Source organism: Calonectris borealis, chromosome 4, assembly GCF_964195595.1.
Source record: "Calonectris borealis chromosome 4, bCalBor7.hap1.2, whole genome shotgun sequence".
Lineage (NCBI taxonomy): Eukaryota > Metazoa > Chordata > Aves > Procellariiformes > Procellariidae > Calonectris > Calonectris borealis.
In genome coordinates, this window is record NC_134315.1 from 71,388,778 (window position 1) to 71,413,149 (window position 24,372).

Consider the following 24,372-nt stretch of genomic DNA (forward strand, 5'->3'; position numbering starts at 1 on the left):
TTTATAACCTGAGAACTTTTGTTTGAGCCCTGAACACCGCCACGCATTACATTTTGGGGAAAGCATTTAAGTTTGTTAAGTAATTAAGAAAGTTATTAATCAGAATCTGTGTTTCTTTTCATTTAAAAAGTTGCTTGCCAACTGTGCAAAAAACAAACCAGTTTTTTTTTCCTGCTGCTTTTAAAATAACTGCTTATTGTGTTTTAAGATGGCTCAATCCTGCAACTGTTTAGGCACAGGGAAATGCAGGCGGGGTTCCCAGGACGTTCAGGCTTGGAGCTCTGCACCATCGCCTGGGTGGCGGGGTTGCACTGGGCGATTCTCTGCAGGAGAATTACTGCAGGAGGGTAATATATATGACATATAATCTCTTCTGAGGAATAGTTCTGATTAAATAACCTTGTGTGTGGTTAATCTGCTAGTATTCAGTTGAGGAAAACAGTTGAAATAATAGGCTTCACTGATGGCTTTTTATTTTATGTGTATATGTGGGTTTGTTGTTTCTTTAAGATGATATGAAGTGGAAAGTGTTAAACCTCACCAGAAAACTCCCCGTGCACATTACAAACATGTACTACTATCTACCTCACCTTCGAGAATATGAAGATGCCATTTTCCCAAATGTTATTTTTGGGCAACAGAGAACTGGAGGTAGGACATAAAGTTTGGCTCATGTTTTCCATATGTTTATGTTTTAGATGAAGTTCTAGCAATGAAGCATACTCAAAGTTCAGAGGGGGTCTTCTCCCTAAACTTTATAGTGTTGCCAAACTGAATAAATCTTAATGGGGATGGCAAAAGCACTTTTACCACTCCCATCCCAATTTCAAGTCTTCCCCAAAGTATTCTGATAAACCTTTTCAAATATCAACAAAAAATAGTCATAACTGAAAAGCAATATTATTTTTATTCTTAGTCACGGATTCATGTGGCAAAGATGCATTAGCTGACATTTTTTTCCCGCAAAATCAGTGTGAGTAAGGAAGCCAGGGAGAATTTACAATTCACACAGTTTGCTAAAGTTAGGAGCAAATGGAAAGGTGATGTGGTCATTTGCAGGATATTAATAAATCTTCAGTGTAACTTTTTCATCCATATGAGAAATCAGCTGACACCTGCACAAATCATAATGAATTCCAGTGAACTGTAATACAAATGATTAAGTTACATCTTCTCCTAATTGTCGTATGATAGGTAAAAAGAACATTCAAAAGCAATAAGCAAACAAGGAGCTAGTCAACTATTTTGCTGAGTTTTGTATTTTGTTGAAAATTTCTCTAGGGTGATTTTATATAAAGAGACATTGGCAGCACTTTTGATTTAACTAAAAAAAGTAACTTGGCCGTGCCCATGACATGGGCTAGTGCTTCTAGTGGAGTAGTGCTGTGGTTGTCACTGGAGTGAGATCTATGAGCCCATAGATCAGTGCAAGTATGCAAAAGACCACAGGTAGTCAGCAAAATGATTTGCCAAAAAAACTCAGAAAACCAGATACCTTCACAAGCAAGCAAGCAAAAAAAAAAAAAAAAAAGAAGAAGAAGAAAAGTAGTAAGTAATAAAAGAATGCTCCATTTGCTGCATGTTTAACTTTCATTTATTTGTACATGAAATCACAGTAGCAAGACCACACTTTAACAAGTACAGGTTGACCTTCAGCGTGTAAAACCAAACAAAACCCCTGTGGTTTAGCAGGTTATGTGCTGGAAAGGAACGTTGGAACTTTAGCATTTTTGAGCTGATGCTGGCACAAATGAGGGAGTCCGGAGCAAGTCACTAACTGCAGCTACTCCTGTCCTTCAAAATCTGCTGCTTCCTTACCAGCCTCACAAGGTTTTGGTGAATAGGAATCTTCTGCAAGGACTAAGAATTCTACAGGTTTGCTGAGCCATATTAGGTCACTGACTTCAGTAATGCCCTCGCCAAAGAAAAAAGAGAGGTCCTGCTTACAATGATGTAATATAGCACAGGTTGGCTACTAGTGGAGTCTTTGCCAGAGACAATTTCTGTTCCTTTCTTCTTAATAATAACAACAACGTTCCTTTCTTATTATTATTATTGATTATGTCAAAGCCATGGATTCATATCACTTAAACTGCTCAGAAAGATTTTTGAGATTTTGATTTTTGGATTCCTTTCTGATCTACACAGCGCTCACCTGGTTTAACTCTTACTACTCAGATCTCCAACTCCATACCAAGAGCTAGCACTTAGTTTGCAATACCCACTTTTGAAACTCAATAGCAGATACCTATGTGTTTGCCAGAGGTAGTAATATCTCCACGTTCTCAAATGTTGACAGTCTACACGGTGTAGACCTGGTGCTTATAACACAGACACGAGTGTCTCTAACCAAAACTTAGCTGGAGATATCTCTCCTTGCAGGTAGTAAAGCAAATGCTGTCACAGTGCTATAGGAATATTAACTGTCACCAAGTCTCATGGTCACATCAAATCAAAATTAAAATGTAATCTCAGTTTCCCTTTACCTGACGTAAAATTACATGGCTTGTGGACTTCTGTCTTTGCAGTCTCACTGGTGATGGGTATTCCTACTGTGAAAAGGGAAAAACAAGATTATCTGATTAATACACTGCACTCCCTACTGTACGAACTTTCTGAAGAGCAAAAGAACGACTGTGTAATAATCATCTTTGTAGCAGAGGTAAGTTTGCATGGAAAGGTGTAGTATGCTTATAGAAAGACAATATGGAGATTTATATCCTAGTGTAATGGTGTAAAATACTGTTAGCTAGGTCTTTGGGAGGGATTTCTTCAGGGCTGGAGGGGATAGTGAGCAGTTAGTGCCTCAGGTTCATATGTGGAAAAACCCCTGTAACTCAGATGATCGAAGGGTAAAAAGTCATATTACATGTACAAACACAGTTCTTGCAGTCAGATTTTCAAATAAAACCACGTGAACTCATTATTTATCTCTGAAAGTATTCTGCTTCAAGAATGAAATGTAAATACTCCACAGAAAGGTTCCATAGAACCTGAAAAAAGTAAACTTAGTCTAACAAAAGCTCAGATTATTTATCTGCTGCTTTGATATCATATATCTTGTGAAGTACCTGGACGTGCTGGAGCCTCGCTTTCTGCATGTGTATTGGTATTTCTTGTGAAGGAGAAAACTGTTCAGAGACTTGAACAGTTCCATGTTTGGGAGAGTAAACAGTGCTCAAGGTAAAATATTAGGGGTAAATGAATTTTTTCTCACTCCAAAATGTCTTGATCACATTGGGAAAAAAGCTACAGAAGAGAATTAGCTAGTGATATTACTTACAGATAGAAAAACTGTGCAATTATTCAGACTTCATATTTATTCTTCGTATTTCTTTGTTCTTCCATAAACAACATTAAATTTCATACATGTATTCATTAACGGTTAAACTTTGCTTTTTTTTAGTTCAGTCATCACTTAGAGCAGCTTTTGCAACTGTAATACCATCAAACAGAACATAGTTTACTTTATTAAGTTAGGTCATGACCTCCACTTTCCGTCTGGATCACAACAATAAGTAGATAGGCCCAATTTTACTGGCTGTAGTTCCTCTTCAGCATAATTTTCAGGAGCTGAACTTATTTTACAGTTGCTATTTCCCAATGAAGAGCCCTGGCAATGATGAGCTTTGCCTAGCTGTCATTAGATAAACCTGCTATTACAGGGCTTCGGAGAGTTCTTTGAGTTTTTAAGGGTTAACTTCTCAATAGTACAGTTTCCCACTGTGGACAGTCCTAACGTGGCACTTTTAACAAACAGTAGCTTTGATGGTAGTAATAGCCCATTTCAGCCAATTTAGGATTAAACTGCTGTTGTAAGAATCAGTCTCTCCCCGTTCTCCCGTCCCCAAAGTCACGTTCTTGCAACTTTCATTTTTCAGCCATGCAGTAAATTAGAGCAGGTTGATCGTGCTGATATGAGAGGGTGATAAGAACATGTAATTATTAGAGGGGGGCAGGTGTGTGCACTGATCACAAATCCATACCTTCCTTTTTCCCAGAAAGTTTCAGAAGACCAAGTTAAATGTTTACATCATGGGTTAAGTCAGAGTAACTTATTGACTGAAAGTGAGTTTCCAAGTTGTTGGTATTTTTTTCTTATCACGGTTCTTTACATTGCATCTTTTTTACTTATTGCAAATTTAATATATAGCTAGTAACGATTATTTGTGTATTTTAAAAAAAATCCGAACTGCTAAGACAGGTATTGTATTGCTTTCGAAATCCATAAAACTTAGCACTGTTTAATATAGTTAACAGATGTGTTTTCCACACTGAAACTGTTATTTTTATGAAACGGCAGCAATGTATGTCCTCAAAATTTCCGGACTAAGAGCCATAAGTTTGTTATATTAGGAAGAAACTCTAAATAAAAATTTTAAGTATTGCTAGGTTTAGAAAATTTTGCTCAGGTGACTTTTTCAACAGCCACAGGCCTCTTTTGTGATTTTTGGAAACGGCCCTTTTTACTGACAGTTATATGACTGTGCTTTTCTGGCGTAAGTGAAAGCTGTAGAACAGAATTTTATGCAGAAAATGGCTTGGCCTCCTGCAGAAGCAGTGAAATGCAGAAACCATAGCTGGAGATAGTTCAGTTCTACTTTCAATTACACTGAAAGTTCAGTTGGCTTGAAAACCCTTACTGTCCTTTAGTAGAAATGCTGCTAAAACGTATTGCTTTTGTTTGGAATGAAAAGAATTGGAGAATAAAAATGAAGTTTTTGCATGTAAATATTGCCTACAAAATTTTGCTTAATACAAACATGGGTGACTTGAAATGAACCCCCCCTTTTTTTCTTTAGGTGAATGCAGAATATGTTAACAGTGTTGCAGAAAGTATTAAAACCAGGTAAGTCCCATACAGTGTAACACCGAACAGCTAGTAAACACATTTTGAGCTTTTATGGAAAGAATTAGAGCATTTCAGCAATAAATTACAACTCTACCATACTGAAATGGAACTGCTAAGAAAAGGCAAAGGTGCACTCTTAATATGTGTATGGGAACACACTGTGAAATTCAGAACAGAAGGATGTATATCAGTTTATTTTCCTTTTCTTATTTCATAAATATGCTTTAACTAATCAGGCAAGGTCTCAACTTAAGCTGATAAATATTTACTTGAACCTCAGTCTTTCCCCCATGAAATTAATGATGCAATTCCAGGCACCTGAGGCTAACGTGTATTAGGTCCCCACTGACTTCACGGCCCTGCAATGTCTTCTGATGTCTGCCATGTTTTCTAGGTGTTTTTGTTTCCTCATTTGCCTCTTTTTCATGAAGGCAATGGATTTGGGACAGCAATCTGATTCTATTCATAATGTTAAATACTGTTATACGATGGGTAACATGAGATGGATATTCTTTGCCGTGCCAAATTAATATGAGAGTTGTCAAACAAAGGCTTGAGTCCCACTGCAGTTTTTCTTGCTCTTATCATTCTTTCCCGTAGACATTTACAGCATCATGTGCCTGTGAAAAACCTTAGAGGAGCTTGAGAAGAACTACTACTAAATTAAAGTTTTTGGGCAAAAAAATACATGCATTGGTAGATTTAATTTGTCTTACAAAAGCTGCTTTCTAAGAGCTGGTATAGTGTAGCTAACAGTCACAAAACAGGGAAGGCTAAAGGCCCTGAAGGGCAGCTGCGTGAAAGAAGCAAGAGATGAAACCTGCGTTGTGCTGCAGGACTGGTGTTGCTGGTTGCTTTGATGCACAAGCTCATTTGTGAATTAGTTACTCTGGCAAAACCCAACTTTGGCCAGAATTTGAAGTGAAACAGCCTTTCCCCTCTCTCCTTCTTTTAAAATGGCTACAAGAGAGCTCTCAATCTTTGTATCAACGTTTTTCAGAGTATTAACAAAAACAACAAAAATGGAACAAGATCCCCAGAGAGGTTGCCCTTTTCCTTCACTTTTGAGGTTTTGCTGCACGTCCTGCTCTACTCAAGGGTTTCCCAGACTGTATTTAGGGTGCAGGTTTCCCCCAGAAGGCTCCCCCAGCCGAGCCCGCTAGCCAAGTAACGGCAATAGCGTCCTGCCTCCAGAGGGGTTAGCTCGGCGGGGAGTACCGCAGCTCGGGCGAGGCGACGGGGCAGTCCTCCTCGGTACCGTTGAGCACCACAGGCTACAATACCTACAGCAACTTAAGCACTTAGATAATTTTTATGATTTTGTTATGGTTTTTTATGCAGAGTAGATGTTACACAGTAAGATTGAGATTTTTTTTCATAAGCATGCTTGTGCTTTATTTTTAATGTTAGCTCTTTTTCATTAATGATAGGAAATGGGGAACTCAGTTCTGAAAACTCCTTATTTCAGTGATCCTATACCTATTAAAAACTGAAGTTTTGTTTTATTTTGTTTTGTTTTTACATATTCTGGAGGAAGGGGGAGATTTGGCTTCCAAGTTTGGCTCCCGAAGTTGATTACACATTTTTTCAATGACTTTTTAAATGGGAAATTTAATCTTTGGAGCAAAGACTAGACCCAGACTCCCCATACCAACCCCCCACTCCAGTATCATTTTGGCTAGAATGCAGAATTAGAGTTAGAGCAAGCGTAGGGAAGCTAGGAGCTCTCGTGCGAGGGGGAACATGCGTGTAGTTCTAGACAGTGGATTTGGTTGTGAATTACTGCTGCGTTTTGGCAACCATCTCAGGATTACGAGTAGGCATCTATAGATGCAGGAGGGGCAGGATTTCTGAGACACACTTCTCTTCTGTGTTTTCTGTGACTTTGACGAGTTACAGTCCTACCTGTTCTGATGGTTGTCAAAGACCCCTTCTTGGTTCCTAATTTACAATCTGTATGACTTAGTTTCTTTGCTAGAATTGTGAATTCCACTTTCGGAGGAGCAGACCTAACTCTGGGGAGCTGACGTGATTGCCCTCAAAAGTCTTCTTGAGGAATGGATCTCACTAAGCTTCTCTTCACAGCTTCCCCAGAGAAATCCAGTCTGGAGTCCTAGAGGTTATTTCTCCTCCTGCTTCTTATTATCCAGATCTTTCCAACCTGAAGAAAACATTTGGGGATTCAGAGGACAGAGTAAGGTAAGATAGCTGTATAAAACCTAAGAACTTTTGCTAAGGGTATAAAATGCAAAAGTCAACATTGTTTGAGCTGATAACGCTTTTGTATTTCAGAGCTAATGGACCTCAAGTGTACTTTTTAAAAAAATTATAAGGGGATCTTGAGAAAAGCTGTGCTCACATCAGCTTCAGGGTGAGAGCCAAGGCTTCCCCTTTGGGTCTTGACTCTAAGCGTCCCACAGGTTTTAAACCAGATGGATAATGCCAAGAGGCGATAGGCTAGATGATCTGGCCATAAAGGAAAAAATGGGAAAATGTTTTATGTGACAGATAAGGGAGAGGCTCTGTGAACACACAAAGGAAACCCCATGTGGCCCCTTAGCTAACTAGTAATAACTACTGTGGGTTTAATTAATGACCTAACTTTGGTTGGTCATGGACTTTTTATACTGCTGTTAATAATGTATCCTAACTGGTCATTTCATTCATGTGCCCCAAATTCACTGAGACAGAGATTATAACCTAACAAAATTGATTTATTGGAGGGAAGTAATTTTCTTTTGATGAACAGTAACTAATTTATCAGAAGCTACCCCAACAATGCAGCAAGAGAGCTGCAGTACTGAGAGTTGAGGTTGAAGGAAATCAGCAAGCGTATGTACGCATGTATATCGGGTTTACAGATAAACGTTACATCTTTCAGAACATAAACATGTTTACATACTTATACATAAGTTTCAGATATGATTAGATTTGAATCAGATACGCTTTTATGTTAATTAAATACTGATAAATTACTCTCTAGTCTTTCAGCATTGATTATCAAACATCAGCTTCATCCTCTGGTAAAATGAGAGACTGTACTTTGTAGAAAAAAAATCTGTGTTTACATTTAAACCTGAAAATGAAGTTTATCAACCTGTTTTCTGTGCTGTTCATCAGTAAAAGCACTTAATTTTAAATCTTTAAATAATCGCTGTGTGTTGATCTCTACTGTTCATAATATCATGAGTAGAATCTTTGAGAGTCATTTGTCGAAAGTCATTTGACATGAATATACTTGTTAGACATTTTGTTTCAGGCTGCATTGATACAGATCAAAATTTTTTGCTTAGTTAATGTTAACTTTTATAGGCAAGTCAAATTATTTACAAATGTTTCCACTGATTATAGAGGAATTTTTATTCACTTAACAAGGAGTTAGAATACTTAACCTTACAATTTTACTGTAGAGAAAAAAAAAACTGCAGAGCATTAGAAATGCTTTTATTATAGAAATAACCCTTGCAAACCCCCCCTCCCAAAAAGCTTATCAGAATTTGCTGCTTATGTTTAGGTGGAGAACTAAGCAGAATTTGGATTATAGCTTTTTAATGCTATACGCCCAACCTAAAGGAACACTTTATTTACAGGTACGTTCACATTATCATTAAGTAGCTGCAATACGTCTGTACTGATTACTAGCTTTAGCAATTTTAATTTGTTTCAAAGGCCTCAATAAAAACAGCAATCTATTGTCATTTTCTGTGTATTTTGCCTGTGCTCTTTACAAGCATCCGCATATTTCTGTATTTATATACATCTTGCAGCCAGGTACTCTTTGATTAAATCCATCCGTGCCTTCCTGTCATTTGTGAGGTTGAATAACAAGGTAACTGAAGCACGAAATCCTTATTTGATTAGATTAAGAAAGTCAGAGTTTAATGTGTTTTCACTTGATGCAGCAACACAGAATAGTGGTGGTAGGTCCAGGTTATATCCCAGATCACAATGAACTAAAAAACCCTTACAGATAGGGAAACATACCAGTATAGTGATACTGGAGACAAGGTTAAACCGCAAGTTGGTACAGATCCTAAATGCTCCAGAAGATTTAGAGTGTTAGACTTTAAGAAGATCCGCATGCATTCAGGCTTAGGTTTAGCCATCATTCTAGCTTTGTGCTAATTTGCACTCCATAAAGATGATAATCACCACCAGAGATTCCAAAATTTATCATGACTGTTCAATGATGGAACAGATCCATAAAATTTCATGCAGCTCGTGAACGTCAAGAGTTCTTAAAAAAGCTCAGAATAGCATTTCACTTAGTTCTTAGTTTTCCTGGGTCTTCTCCTGCCCAAACAGCCCTCAGACCGTATCACAGAAGTACATCACAAGATTCCCAGAAGCAGAAGAGAAGACCGCAAGAGCAGGCACCGCGTACAATTCTTGTCAGTATTTAACACAAACGCGTTTGAGCTGGGCTATTCAAGAGTCTATGCTCCGTTCTCAAATTTGGCATAGCCACTCAGAAGACAGGTGGACGAAGAAAAATGTTGTCTATGAACGGTTAAGGTTTACTGGAAAATGAAGTATTTTTCCGTGACTTTCGTATATTTTTAAGAACGCTACCCAAGTTTACTAAGTACACTAGAGCATTAAGGCGTGGGAAACATGGTGAAGGGAAATGTTAAGCATGCTGCCAGACACTTAATGTCCCTTTCTGTTATAACGTTCTCCAAGCATTCATGTTTGCATGGAAGTGACTTACTTATGTATTTGTATTTTTAAAGAAATTTGAGAATATGTGTGTTCTTATCTGGGACATTATATAAGGACTGAACTGTCTTATTTGGAGCAAAGCCTGGATTGTGATGGTCTGGTGGTAGTTATGGCTGCATGCAGAATTTTCTTAGAAAGAAACTATGCTTTCCTCATACCGTGACCTAGAATATCCAGTTCTTCATTTTTGTGTCCCATCTGCAGCTGCTTCTGTAGCACAGATGCTGGTCTGCCCAGAAAATACTCTACTGAAAAGTACAGGTGAAAAGAAGGAACACATGCTGCCATAAAGTTAGTTATGATCTGCCTCCATTTGGAAGCCTTGTATTAATGGAAAGCAAATAACTTAAAAATCCCTTTCCTCAGCCTGGTACAAAGATTTACTTCAGTAATCTTAGGGAAAACTTGAACTAGCTTAGACTTTATTTACTGTTTTGTCAGGAATAGTATCATTTGGGTGACTGATATTAACTTCTGAATTTTGAAAGAAGATAAGCATGTGTAATTACTCTTGATGTCTACATGACATCATGAGCCAGGCAAGATCTTAGCTGAATAAACATGTAAACACTCATTCTAGAATATTGCTGAATCAGGATTTAAGCAAGTAGCTTTGTGAAGTCCATTGAAGCTAACAGGGTTACACTGTGGATGAACCTCACCTGCTGATCAAACATAATCTTTGAAAAAAGACAATAGATCCCATCAGTCATCTCATCTCATCTCTTCTACTTGAAGCATCTCTTCTACTTTGCCTGTCTTTTTTTTTTTTTTTCTTTTTCCTGAATGAGCTACTGCTCCTTTTGGGTTTTTTTGTGGAATTTTCTTAATCAATAAAAAACTAAGAGAACTTTGAAATACTTGTTTCCACTTTCACTATACTTCCTGGAGTCCACCAGAGCCCCTTGAGACACTTGTAATAATGTCAGAGACAAGATAATGGGATCTTAACATAGCCATAAAAGCAGGCATTCGAATCCCAATCTGGTAGTGAGGAGATGCATTTGTTCTTTGTGTCCGTATAGACTTAGTTCGTTCTGAAGTGATTAAACGTTTCAAATCTGAAAGCATCTTTGAGAAACTCAGATACAGCAGTTTTGGGGAAGCGTTTTGTATTAGCACTGAGGTGAACCAAAAAAAAACATTAAATAAATCTTTTAGTATCTTCAATTAAAATCTGTTATAAACTTAAAACTTAAGTTAACTGAACTACTGCTATGCTTTTTTCACCTTACGAGTTTTTTCCTTTTGGAGGCTGGGGGAGCTTTGTGTGTTTATATGTAACATATATGTATATACTGGTAATATATATTGCCAGCAGCACTTATCTGTACACCATTATTATAATTCCTCTAGTGTGTTTCTCTAATGGTTTTAAGGCAATAGCTCAGTGAAGTCATTAGGAGTCTTTGTATTGATTTTTTTTTTTTTTTTCTCCCCCCCTACTAGACTCTAGGTCAAGCCTGTTATTTGGTAGAGTTCCTATGACAGTGCATTTTTAGCTGAAATTTTCTTTATGCTTGTACTTAAAAAAAAAAATCTTTATGGAATGAACTGTTGGAGGTTTGTTTTCCATGGAAAATGAGAGAATAAGATTTTTCACCTTAACAGTCTTCACATACTTTTTGAACGGTGATTCAAAATATAAAAATACCCTAATATAATTTAGAAAGGAAAATACTTTCCTGTCTGATGCCTACACTTCCATTGTATGCTACCACTTTTTTGTTGCTTCTTCATTTTTACTTCTCTTAGACAGATAACCCACATAAGAAAAATGAATAGAAACCCATTTATTGTCTATCATTTAGGACATTTACATAGCCTTGCTATTGTGCACATATCTTTTTTCATCCCGAAGTACTGATGAGTGAAGGGAAATTAGCTGCGATCATGTGTTCTGCTGGCCTTCTCATGGCAACGGGGCAAATGGACTAGAGAGTTCATATCTGAAACTTCCTGATCAGCTGTGTACAGCCACTGCATAACCTCCTTTGGTAGATAAGAGCATATGACAAACAAGTGGCTGTGAGCTGAAGCCAGAAAAATTCAAATTAGAATTTGGGTACCACGTACTAAATGTTCAGGATAATTACATATAGTATAACTTACTGAAAAAGAACACATACTGAAATCTCTAAGCAATGGCAGATGCTCTTTGAAGAAGATCTGCTTTAGCTGAACACAAATTAGGGGGCTCAGTACAGGGTTAAATAAACTACTTTTAATGGCCTGCACTACATAGGATATCAAACTACATTCTCCAATATTCACTTTTAGCTGTCAGCTTCAGAAAAGACTGTTTCAATCTTCTCACTACGCGAAACTGCTTTCATAACCACATCCACATTCACTTTGCATCACAGCCTCTATATTTTTCATCTTTATTACTTTTGTACACTTTCTTCTAGTGTTTCTCAATATGGTGGTCTCTCTAGGTTTTTGAGATACTCCTCTCTCTGCCTTTTGTCCTGTTTTGGGTGCCCCTCAATTTCTCTTTAAGGATTCTCTGAAAGTCTCTTTGATTCCTTGCTCTTCTCCCTTTACATCTAACTACTGGATAATCCTCTTAGCTCATTTAATTTTATGCAAAATTTCTTGTAAGGTGATGTTTTGGGGTTTTTTTGTTGTTCTCTGCATAACTGTCACCTCAGCTCAATCCCCAGATCTCAGAATCTGTTAATAAGCATTCATCTTGATCAGATCATCTCCATCTATCTATTTTTTCTTATCTTACCATCAGCAAAAGCTGACAGGGTCAAAACAGATCTCCTCATCTTGTCTTTCAAACTTCATTCTACTTCCTCCTGGGTTCACAGTTGACAAGGCATTTCTCCCCCACCAGCCCTACGCTTGCAGTAATGGCCAAATTCAGCTAAAAGCTGTGGGCCTGCTCTCTCATGCTCTTGCTGCTGACTCTGCGCTGAGTCAGTTGAGGATGCAAAACCAGCAGGAAACCATGCATTTTTTTTTCTCACAGCATTCATTTTCTACCTATTTAGCTTTCTGAATCAGATTCCAGCACCACCAGACAAGCACCAGAGCCAGTGAAGTACTGGCAGTTACATCAAATTAACTGTATCGTTAACTGCACCCCAACAACATGTTCCTGAAGGCCTAGCCTCCTCTTCCTGCGTTTTTCACACCCATACCGAATTCAAACCTTGAATTACTTGCCCCTTAATTATTTCTGGAATTCATTTATTTCCTTTGTGTCATTACCTCTAAACTCCTTGTTTGGACTCATTATCCTCAGCTTTAGTAACCGAAACAGCTTCTGGCTTTTCAGATCCCTCATTCTTTTCTGAAAGCCACGCAAAAATGCAGCCCAGGCCTTTCCCATTTCCTTGATGGATGTCGGTCTCCTTTTCCGAGCATCCTTTAGCTGGCTCTACTGCTGTATTCAGTGTCAGCCTTTACACCACCTCGAAAGCTCTATGCATTCCTGTCCTTCAGCGTGCTTCACAGCATGTTCCTTCCTTCATGACTAGTATTCCCTGAAACAACTTGCTTTCTACTAGCGTCTCAGTAATCATCCACAGTTCTTCTCAGTCACCTTGTAGGTATGACAAAGTCTGCCCAGGCTCCTTTACACAGCTTTTAACCATCTGCTTTAGACTCCTCTCTTTTCAAACAATTTGCTCCTGCTGCTTATCAATGCTTATACAACTTCAGTACAAACTGTCTACTGTCTTCTTACTGAACCTCTCTCTTTTTCCTTAATGTTTTAAGTGAGATCTCTTTAAGGTAGGGAGTCCTCCTTTCTCAAAGAAGTGAGAAGCACTCACGGTGTTATAGCCACTCCTGTAAATAAATATTTAATGAATGACACTGAAACAGAGATCTATGTAGAAGCTAATAGCAATCCACTGTACTTTGGCACACGTTCAGTACACACTGTACAGCAGTCAAACACAATGCAGTTATCACTTACGTGTGGCAACATCACCACCACTTTGGTTTTTTGTTGCCTTTTTTTTTTTTCCCAGCTGGAAGATGATATTATAGCCAAACCTGATTACATTCAAAGTATACAAAACTTTGCTGCTAAACAGTCCCAAGATTGGATGATTCTCGAGTTCTCCCAACTTGGATTTATTGGTAAGTATTAAGACCTCAGCAGGGTCAATTGGATTTGGAGCTGTGTAGGTCAAGTAGGTCTCACCTGGAATTACATTTCAAAGCACGGAAGGACTCACGTATCAAAACTTCCTTGGTTCTTCAGGAAAGCTCCCACTGAAAGTCTTTTACTTCCTGTGCTCTTTAAAACTGTCTTTTTAATGCGGAGTCTCCTCAGCGTAAGCTCGAGCAGTTGGGTTCCCATAAGAAGCACATTGTTCCACCTCGGGGCACTATGTGCCCCTGTAACGTGCAGTCTTCTTTTCAAGAATGGAATTTGAACAATCTATAAAAAATCTGCTTCTTTTCCTTTGTGGAGCAGAACATCCCATACCATAGGAAAGGTTTTTTATTATTTTTAGTAGTAAGGGGTTTTTTTATTTTTTTTTCTTCAGTTCTAATACAATTTATTTGTGATAACACCTTATAAATGTTAGGTCCAACACAGAAAGTTACAAAATCTGCTAATACAAATAGCAAGAGAACTAAATGAACGGTGATAGTATGTTAAAAGCAACATATTTCATATCTAGGTCTTAATTTAAAGACTCAGTATAGTATTGCCAGTGAAATTGCACATCTAGCATTTTGAGGAATTATTCAGACTTCGTTTCATCTGACACACAGATACAGGTGACTGGCGGATTTGTGTTTGGAACTCGGATATAACTGCATGCTTTATTAGTCAACTGGTTGACTATGTGAGAGTATCTCTAGGCATGGAATGGAAATCTTTTCAAAATTCCAACAACCTGGAGGATAAGCAAATCTCCAAAGTTGGAGTCTGTGTGAAATTTCCACTAAATATCAGAATTACACCCATGTGTTTAAGGCTGGAGTAAACATAAAGCTGGTGATTTTTCCACAGCAATAAAAATATCTGAATATGCAACTTCTTGTCTTGTTTTCAGGAAAATTGTTTAAATCAGAAGACCTGCCACTCATAGTGGAATTTTTTCTCATGTTCTATAAAGATAAGCCCATAGACTGGCTTATAGACCACCTGCTCTGGGTTAAAGTGTGCAATCCAGAAAAGGATGCAGTAAGTATGTCTATGAATTTATGAACATAAGTAATATTCAAACAGTCTCAGTGACAAAATGATTTGTTTTCAAAAAGCGGAATAGACCTCTCTCAAACCTGACGTACTTTGGAATTTGTGGGGAAAGATCTGCTGCAGATCTGCATAAAGTGGCACGGTGTTTGAGCCCATTAGGGCATATGAGAGGCCTGACTCACAGGAGTTCAGATTTGTACACCAGAGCTGTTTTGCCTCTGTCAGCTCAGAACATGGACAGCACAAGCTCACATCTGCCTGCAGCTGGTCACGCAGGCAACCCTGCAGCACCGAAGCAAATGTTGAGTATGTAAACCGATGTGGAGTATCACTTCTCGTAACCTTCTGCTGACCTTCTAATATAAAAGTCAGTAAAGCGTACAATTTTACAATCACAGTTTCTGAATTTTGCGTACCAATTCCTTTCTTTCAGGAAGCAGAACTTAAGTGTTTTGCTTTAAATCTTTTACTGCCTGGGGAAAAAAAATGACTGTTTGCCTGACAAAAAAAATGCAGGGAAACATGTAGATCGAACAAACTAAATGATACTTTTCACTGAAAATGAAAGAAACAGTTGTGTTGAATTGCAAAAGGTGCCATTTCTAGCATTACAGGTGAGCCCAATGATATGTTAAATATTTCTTTATCTCCTTTTGCATTCTTTCTCTCACGAGTCTTTGGTGCTGGTCGCTACTCACACTCTTCTTGTATAACGGCCTGTGCCATGGAGGACTGACCACGGTTTTTGCTCCTTCTTGGTTTTTAAGGTTCAAGAGTTTTATTTGATTAGTGTAGCCAGTCCCCACTCCAGGTGTTCGCACGTGTTACCTTTGTATTGATAAAGAAGGAAGAAGAGACAGGTGGGAGTCGTGCAGAGCAGGAGATTGAGGGGAGCGGAACAGGCTTCAGGTTTTACGTGTAGCAGAGGTGACTCCTGGGCACAGCGGAAGGTCCCTGGTTTTACACTTAGAAATGCCACCGAGGAGTCTCGATTCCCACTTCGTACGGACAGGAGTAAGCTTTGAAATCCTACTCCATGGGTTAGGCCGGCTCGTAGGAATTAGAGAGCGCCTCAAATACCTCTAATTTAGGTTCTTGCCTGCCTGTGATAACAGAATAAAAAAAAGACTATTACGTTAACATCACCCATTCCAGATCTGTCTAACATGTGCCAACTTCCATCCGATAGATGAAACGTTTTACTTTTAAATGACTGTTCTAGCTTCTAAGACCTGATTCATACCTAAAACGAAGATGCGTTCCTGACAGGCAGGCAGGCAGCTGGTGGGAGTCTGCTCTGGCCAAGCCAAAGCAGAGTGATATCAGCAAGTTTCTAGTGGGTTTCACTTCTGCAATTGCAATTTCAATTGCTGTGGGTAGCAAAAACCTACGGAGACAAGTCAGTCTCAAGCTGCCCTTGGGTGGCAATGACCAGTGGCATGACCTACTGGGACTGTTAATGAGAATGCAGAAAATGGAGGCGGGAAGAAGGACAGAGATGCCAGCTGCTGCTCCTCCTCTGCTTGACAGATTAAAGCAGTGGACTTTCCTACAGGCGCCAGAGAAGGCAAGCTGACAGAAATTCTCACACTTCCCAAGCAACTAAGAGTGTCACTAGGTGATCACACACTGCCTCACAGGAGGGTCAACGGGGCACCTGTTCGTGGCTTTGATGTGCCATCCTGTGGTGATGGGTATTTGGCACGTTTTCACCCTGGGCTGAGTATTAACATACCAAGATTCAGCTACATCTGCTCACCGAGTTGGAAAAGACAGTTTGTGATGATCAGAGCCATCAAATCTCTGCGTGGTTTAGAAACTTCCTCAGGTTTACCTCCTGTGAACCATCATCCAGTTCTGGGGTCCCTAGTACGAAAAAAGACATGGACCTGTTAGAGCGGGTCCAGAGGAGGGTGGAACACCTCTCCTATGACGAAAGGCTGAGGGAGTTGGGGCTGTTCAGCCTGGAGAAGAGAAGGCTCTGGGGAGACCTTATTGCAGCCTCCCAGTACTTAAAGGGGGCTTATAAGAAAGACGGGGACAGACTTTTTACCAGGGCTTGTCATGACAGGACAAGGGGCAACAGTCTTAAATTAAAAGAGGGTAGATTTAGATTGGACATAAGGAAGATATTTTTTACGGTGAGGGTGGTGAGACACTGGAACAGTTGCCCAGAGAAGCTGTGGATGACCCATCACTGGAAGTGTTGAAAGTCAGGTTGGACAGAGCTTTGAGCAACCTGATCTAGTGAAAGATGTCCCTGCCTATGGCAGGGGGGTTGGAACTAGATGACCTTTAAAGGTCCCTTGGAACCCAAACCATTCTATGGTTCTGTGGTCATATGCAGTGGCACGTATCTATCAAGTATAGTGGGGACTAGCAGGCTGCAGAGATGGGAGCCTTGACTCAACGAGGAGCCTTATCTCAGTTTCTACATGAATGACCACACCAGTCCTGTGCTACTGATTATTCTCAGCTGCTACCTTAAGTAGCAATTTTGGTAGTGCTCCCATAGCATATAAGGAGACACGCTAGAGACTACGTTATTATAGGGGATGAACTGCAAACCCTGTCAGTAGAAAGATCACAAATTTATTTTCTTACAGTGATTTTTTTCCTAGGAAAATGATAGTGTGCTTTTCAAAGAAACAGCTGCCAATAAATCGATTTGCATGTATTGTGTTTTTACGTTGTTTTGCTGAACATATGCTGTGGACAAACATAAAAATACTTGGTTCTTTTTATAGCCTTCCAGGTGGTTTTGAACTTTTAACCAGTACTTCTGTGGAAACCATAAATCCCCCATGAGTTTTGGTGTTTAATCCAGCTCCGTGAAGACTTTATTAATTCTAGCTTTAGAAGGCATTGATATAATTTATGTAACATTTTTCTTTTATAGAACTGAAAGCATTTGATTGAAGAGGTAAACACATTATCCTCTCAAATCTAAAGATGTGAGACCTGGGGTACACAGAAGTTAAATGATCTTCTAAACTCGTACAATAATTCTGTGGCAGAACTGAGAGTAGAACCCAGGGAGTCTCATTTTAGCTCTCTGCTCTGTTCTATGCCATTATGCTTCATTATGTCTCATTAATTATTTTAGCATGTTTGCTTCATTGTATCAAACTATGATGCTTTATGGATATAGAGCAAAAAATTACATTAAAAGAAGATTTGCTATCATTCAAAAATCAAGAAACTCAGAAATTAGTACCAATTACAGATATTTAATTCCCTGGTATATGTCATGTCACAAAGTGTACTAAACTGGAAAATCAGGATTGAAATACAGTATCTAAGGGCTTTATGTAATTATAAGATAAAAGATACGTAGCTTATAGTATAGTGTAGTACATTATAAGCCTCTCAAATACAGCAGAAAGAGACAAAATGATAAGGATTGAAATGTAACCAGAATCTATCTCAGGAAGGTCAGTTTTGGTCAAAATAGTTTAATTAGAATGATATGGCATGGCCAAAAGTTGAAATGAAACAGTTAAAAAAATCAATCCGTTTCAGATTTGAGGTCCATTTTTGTCACTCTGAGCTGCCATTGATGGTATACAGTGCAGAAATCCCTGAATTAGTGGTGGTTGAGCCTTCAAATCTACATAGCACCACGAGTGGAATCACGAGTTTAGGTCTAGAACAGTGTATTTGAAATAAGGTGACTGTTAATCTAAGGATTACTCATTTAAATATGGATAAAAAACCTGGACCCACACACCCTCAAGTACATAATGAAATTGCCTTATGGGCTGTAGTTTGTCTCTCCTGTATTTAAATGAAACTTCACTGCCTTTTACTTTCTTTCCAGATACACTGTGAAAAGGAAAAGGCAAAGTTACGTATCCGTGCTAAACCATCTCTCTTTCAGCATGTGGGAATTTATTCATCATTAGCTGGGAAGATACAGAATTTGAAAGTAAGGATAAGAAATTAATGCCATATTTCTAAATTATATCTTGTGTTCTGACTTGTTTCTCAAATCAGTTTCAAGCATTGCAGCTTTGGCATTAGATGGCATTTCCATATCCAAGAACGTTGGTTTACAGATTTGGGGGAGAATATTGATCTGGCATCTAAACTGCAGGGGGGGCACACTGCTTCTGCACAAACGTCTTTGAATCTCTAATCTGAACACTTGTACCAGTCATAGTAGCATTTCATGGCATGTAGGAACCCTCTTCACAGCACAAGGTTTCATGTGCTCTGCAGCGTACAAACACAAATGCCTATGATGGTTTGTTTTGGCCAAATAGGCCACAATCCCAGTACGAAGCACTATTAAGAAGAAGGTATATTGGTAGGACAAGGGTGTGGCTATCGTGACGGCTGTAGATTTTTAGCGAGAGTTTGGAGAGCAAACAACGAATCTGATAAGGACAAGAGTAATGAAGCACCAGACTTCAGGGATGTCCTGATGGCACCATTTAGCCTAGTCATGAGATCATTCGAATTGCTGGATTGGATCAGACTAGAAGTTCATGTAGCCTTTAGCAGAGACCAATATCAGATGTTCTGGCAGAAGGCATAGACAACTATGAAATAGCCTACTGTGGAAAAGTTTATTTTTAAATCTAGGCAACCGAGAAAAAATCACTACAGCTCTGTCTACGAACTGTAACACTGAGTCTCAGTGATTACACTGAAATGATTATTCTATTTCTATTAGAAATAGATTGTATATTATTTGACACTGAGGTAACTATTTTCTGGAATAGCTTTCTGTAGTTATTCAAGATATTGGAGCACTTTTTTTCATTGTATGAGTGAAATTACATTTCTTTATATCCAACAGGATAAAGATTTTGGCAAAAATGTGCTACATAGACCACATAATAATCCACCTGCAAAAGTGGATACAAGCCTAAGAATATACCAGCAATATACCTTGGAAAAATTTTATACAGGAAAAGACTGTTTTTGGGCTTCAGCTCCAGTGGCAGGGGACTACATCCGCTTCACCTTTTTAAATCCACTAAAAGTTGAAAAGTAAGTAAGTATTACATGATATGGAATATGGAAGCCTACATATATCCAGTTTGGAAATTACTAAGTCTGTTTAAAATCACCAGTGCTCAACTGTTCACATAAACCATAGCCTCATTACGGACAGAAAGTCCATGATTTGCTATTTATCTGCTCCCCTTCTTGAATTCCCCTCCTGAAATACATTTCTTCCTTGGTAATTAGAGACCTGCTTAATTTTTTTTCCTTTTATTTCTTCAGTTAAATATTTTACATTCTCTTATGACAATTCTCAAAGGAATTTGTTTTTAACTAATGAATTTCATCAATGGAGTCAGTGAAAGCTTTATTTCTATAGTTTTCAAGAGAAAGGCTGTTTGCATGATGTCAAGTCAAAGGCCATGTCCCAGACCAGACACTTACCCGTGTAGGTGAAAGCGAGGAGAAAATATCACTATTGTGGGGAAATAATGAAGAGTGAATCAATAAAGGTGGGATTCAGTTGTAGATTCAGAGACTTGAATGTAGGTGTTTACAGTAGAGATGTCTACATAAGGGAGGTGTGGAAGCTCCTACTATACGTGACAGAGATCTACTTGATACAGTGGAAGCTAGGCAGCTCTTCATCTCATTCTCTATTTGGTCACCTGAGTCAGTTGCTACGTTTCATTGACTGTATTGAGTATATCTCCATTGCCTGTAATGAGAGCTTGAACGCTTGGGTCACAGCCAGACTTCTCACTTCACGTGTTTGGTTCTACAGCCAAGTCCCACCTTGAATGTTTTTCTCATTCTAAAAGATGAAACTATCTTCTCTGTTTTCACATCATTCAACTTGGGCGTCTTTGAAAGGAAGAGACACTGTAGCTTAAGATAGAGAAGTGTTTTTCAGAAGGACTTACTTTATGAACATTACAAATTGAGGTTGGCACCAAAAGAAGCAGTTCTGCCTGGATCAGCAAAGTTTCTTCTTCTCTCTGTGTCAGATTGGAGAACAGATCTGAGTTAAAGCTAATCTAGCAAGAAATATGGTTCCAGGAGAGCGTCTCTGGCACAAATTACCATAATTACCGTATCTCTGTAATGGTATTGCAGAGAGAAAACTCCTTCACTCCTAAAACTGGTCACAAAACTAAGAGACTTCCATTTCTGCAAAGATTGTAAATTTCTCATTTATTTTAAAAAAAATCTAAGAAAGCAAGTCTATATCTCCATCTAGTGAGCTGCTCTAAATGACAGTTGTTAAAATAAACACTGGTGTTCTGTGATCAACACCGTTAATTAACTGGTTTATGCTTTGGGAAACTTGGGTAGCCTGTATTTTTTGCATTTTTCTGTTACTGGATGAAGCTCACCTACGTATGGTATTGCCTAGTGGCTGGTCCCAGCCCCATCACATTGCTAACCTGTGAAAATGTATAGTTAATCCTATAATATTTGGTGGTCTTCTTAGGTCTTGATTGTTTGATACCAGAAAAAGGAGGTTGATGCTTTAAATTTCCTTAGCTCTTTTTGGATCTAAAAACCTAAGAACTCTAATGCCAGAAATTTAAAACCAAACAGGGATATTTTTTTTTTTTAAAAAAATCTCATAGGTGTGTTTGCTTGGATTCTTGCTTTGACAGTGCTGTTGCTCATTGGCTATAAAGGAGATTATTTAGAAGCACCTGAATTGATCAGTATTGATAAAAAGGGGGATTCTCTTGGCATGTAGCATATGGTCTAGTAGAAACGGGGATTTTTGCTGCCATTGCATTCCAGAAGCCTATCTCACCTCGGCCTTAGGATGATAGGAACAGATCAGAGGGCAGGGCTTGCTTAGCCATTTGAACCTGGAAAGTTAATTTATTTGGAACTTGAGCACTGAAAAGGGGGAACACTTGCATTCGTGGTTCCAGAGAAAGACGGTTTTAATGCTTGTTCTGTTTAAAATAAAAAGCCTCCAGTGTGGTTTGGTCACACGTTGGAAAGTTTCAATGCCTATTTCTGTTCTCTGAAGCACACAACTAATTAAAGAAAAGGTATTTGAAACTTTCTTTCAAAACTGGAAAGAATTACTTCCCTAGAACTTTTCTAAAGTATAAAAATACCTGGAAATAATATACCTTTATCATCAGGTACCTCTTCAGAAGTGGAAACATGGAGCACCCTGGTGATAAACTGTTTAACACTACCGTGGAAGTCTTGCCAGCTGATGTAAGTCTCTCATTTCCAACTGTAATACACAGTGCTATTTCATTTTAAGACTGATATTCAGCATAAAATGTCATAGCCTAGAAAATATTTCTGGAGATTTTATTCATTTATTTTTTACAGGAAATGCTAAGAAAAGAACTGGTTGACAATGGAAGTAAATTTAACTACCCAGCAACAAAAGACGGATATTTAAAAATAGGTAAATTGTTTATTGTCACTTCAAAACCAGAAATTTTGTTCTTATGTATAAAATGTTTCTGCATTTGAGAATTTCACTAACTCTGTAATAAATGCAACATTCCAAGGTGAACTAGTAAGGAAAAGAAACCCTTTGCGCTACTGCATATTATAGTATATGATGTCTGACCAATGACTATCCTGTTTTGTTTCAAATAATGAAGAACCCTACCAGCAGTGGCAAAAGCCAAGGCATCTAATTAGAAGAAAAACTAATTGCAGTCTCTGCAAGGTCTCAATAGGATAATTGATTCTGGTTTGGATTTTGCAGCCTTAGCTGAAGCCAAGGATTTCTTATGATTATGACAACATTAACTTCTGCTCCACCTGAAATGAAGATGAAGCATAATGCACCCGCCCCGTTTTTGCCCCCACCCCTGCTTCCCATTCTTCCTTCTCAGGCTGGTGTGTGACTTTGCTTAAATGAACTGCAGATTCTCCACGTGCTTGCCAAGGCCTGGTTTCTGCTATTACCTAAACTAAAACGGCACTACGCGAACAAAAATGGACTGTTGGGAGATCTGCTTTGCTTGCCACTTTCTTCTGTCTCTTCTACCACATAATTGCTCTTTTCTCCCAATGAACCGCTTTCACCTCACCAACGCTTCTTGTTTGCTTTGATTTGCACCTCCCTCCCACCTCCTCATGGCTGTTTTGCTCTAATTCGAGATCCAAACTGAAATGCTGTCAACTCACAGTTGCACATGCAAGTTGATAGGAAATTAATAGCATACATGGGATGAGCATTTTTCATTAGTCTGCAATGATTTTAAGCCAGTTTAACAAGGTTAGTTAAAAAGCATTGAACTAGTGAAGAAATGTATTAGAATTTGTCCATGAGTCCTAATACATCTTTTTAAAAATAATTATACTTCTCAGAAAAGCTCTTTTAGATTATTTAACATGCCCGTGTGTGCTATATGTATATGGTCACTACTAACATATTTAAATTTATTTTTTAACATTTGTAGCTATAGGTTCCTTATTTTCTTGTGTTCTTCTCCAGCTCCTAGTTGCTGTAACTGAAGAAATGAATCCATCTTCTTGTTTATAGCTTTATCTTTCAGTTGTTATTGTTTGACCTTTTCCAAAAGACTTTTTTTCCATAATGTTGTACCCCTGGAGTTAATTTATAATTTGTAATTTAGAGCTTTTGCAAAGTTCACTTGGAAGCGTCTTTCATTCTAACATATGTTTGTATGGGTCTTGTTTTATTTTTTTATTTAGGGGCTTTTGAAAATGGAATTGCAGAAGGCAGTATCAGTCAGTCAATAGGAAAAATACAGGCTATTCGTTTATCAGTCAATTCTGATTCTCCTGTATGGGCAATACTTAGTGAGGTAAGCATGTTAATAAAAGCATTTTAATTAAAGCTTCATTAAATGAGTTTCAGTTCTTCCTACCACATAGTATTGATAATCATTAATTTTTATTTAATTTTGAATGGCATTTTGTGTGGAAAAACACAAGTGGAAAATTATATTAATTATTCAGGGGAGAAATTAAATTTACTTCATAGAAAAAGTGCTGGAAATGCTCAAATGGGATGATTTTCCAGTTTTTGCAATGCTGTAAGTATAGCCACTAGAATTTGGGTCATGATAAACAAATCAACCAAAGGAGACAGGGAGGCTTTTCTAGCTTTTTTCAGCCACCACCTTGGATATTAATTATAATACGCAAACATTTTCAGATGAACATGTGATTTTTTTATTCTTCAAGTTTCTCCCAGGCGTCTGAATATGTGTGAACCCAGAAGTAGAAAATATTCAGCAGAAGTCACTGAAGAGAATTACTACAGCCTTAAACTATAGCCATAGTTGGAAGGAGGGAACTATTCTCCTTCTACTACTACTTAGGCAATGTCTTAGTCTTAGGCAATGCTTCTGCAGATTTTAGAAAATAATATATTTTGGTTTTTTTCAGGTACTTATCAAGACATCTGAAAACTGAAAAAAATACATTTTTGACGTGTCACTTGTTACAGATTGTTTGAAAACTAGGCTAACAGCAACAAAAAACTGGCTGGCTAAAAAGAACAAATCCAAACCCATTTAATTCTTGATACTGTGTATTAGGAAAGAATTGAGATAACTATTAACTCTTTATATAAAAAATATTAAAAGCTATAAAAAACCCGATTATATTAGTAATTTCTATAAAATGTTCTTGAGTAAGGTGTCATATATAAAAATCTCACCTTAGTTTGGCAACA

The 24,372-nt window shown here is 38.2% G+C and overlaps 1 protein-coding gene across 4 annotated transcripts in view; it reads left to right on the forward strand.

Moving 5' to 3' along the window:
• The window catches only part of MGAT4D (MGAT4 family member D), a 62,724-nt gene extending 38,352 nt beyond the window's left edge, over window positions 1–24,372 (forward strand). For all 4 annotated transcript variants that reach the window (XM_075150108.1, XM_075150107.1, XM_075150109.1 and 1 more), the window contains 13 exons: window positions 511–651; window positions 2,529–2,662; window positions 4,803–4,849; window positions 6,938–7,051; window positions 8,367–8,442; window positions 13,564–13,675; window positions 14,605–14,735; window positions 18,571–18,678; window positions 19,555–19,748; window positions 21,842–21,920; window positions 22,041–22,119; window positions 23,385–23,497; window positions 24,084–24,372. In XM_075150108.1, coding sequence (XP_075006209.1) covers window positions 511–651; window positions 2,529–2,662; window positions 4,803–4,849; window positions 6,938–7,051; window positions 8,367–8,442; window positions 13,564–13,675; window positions 14,605–14,735; window positions 18,571–18,678; window positions 19,555–19,748; window positions 21,842–21,920; window positions 22,041–22,119; window positions 23,385–23,497; window positions 24,084–24,110 — 1,355 coding nt within the window. In that variant the 3' untranslated portion in view covers window positions 24,111–24,372. The remainder of the gene's footprint in view (window positions 1–510; window positions 652–2,528; window positions 2,663–4,802; window positions 4,850–6,937; window positions 7,052–8,366; window positions 8,443–13,563; window positions 13,676–14,604; window positions 14,736–18,570; window positions 18,679–19,554; window positions 19,749–21,841; window positions 21,921–22,040; window positions 22,120–23,384; window positions 23,498–24,083) is intronic.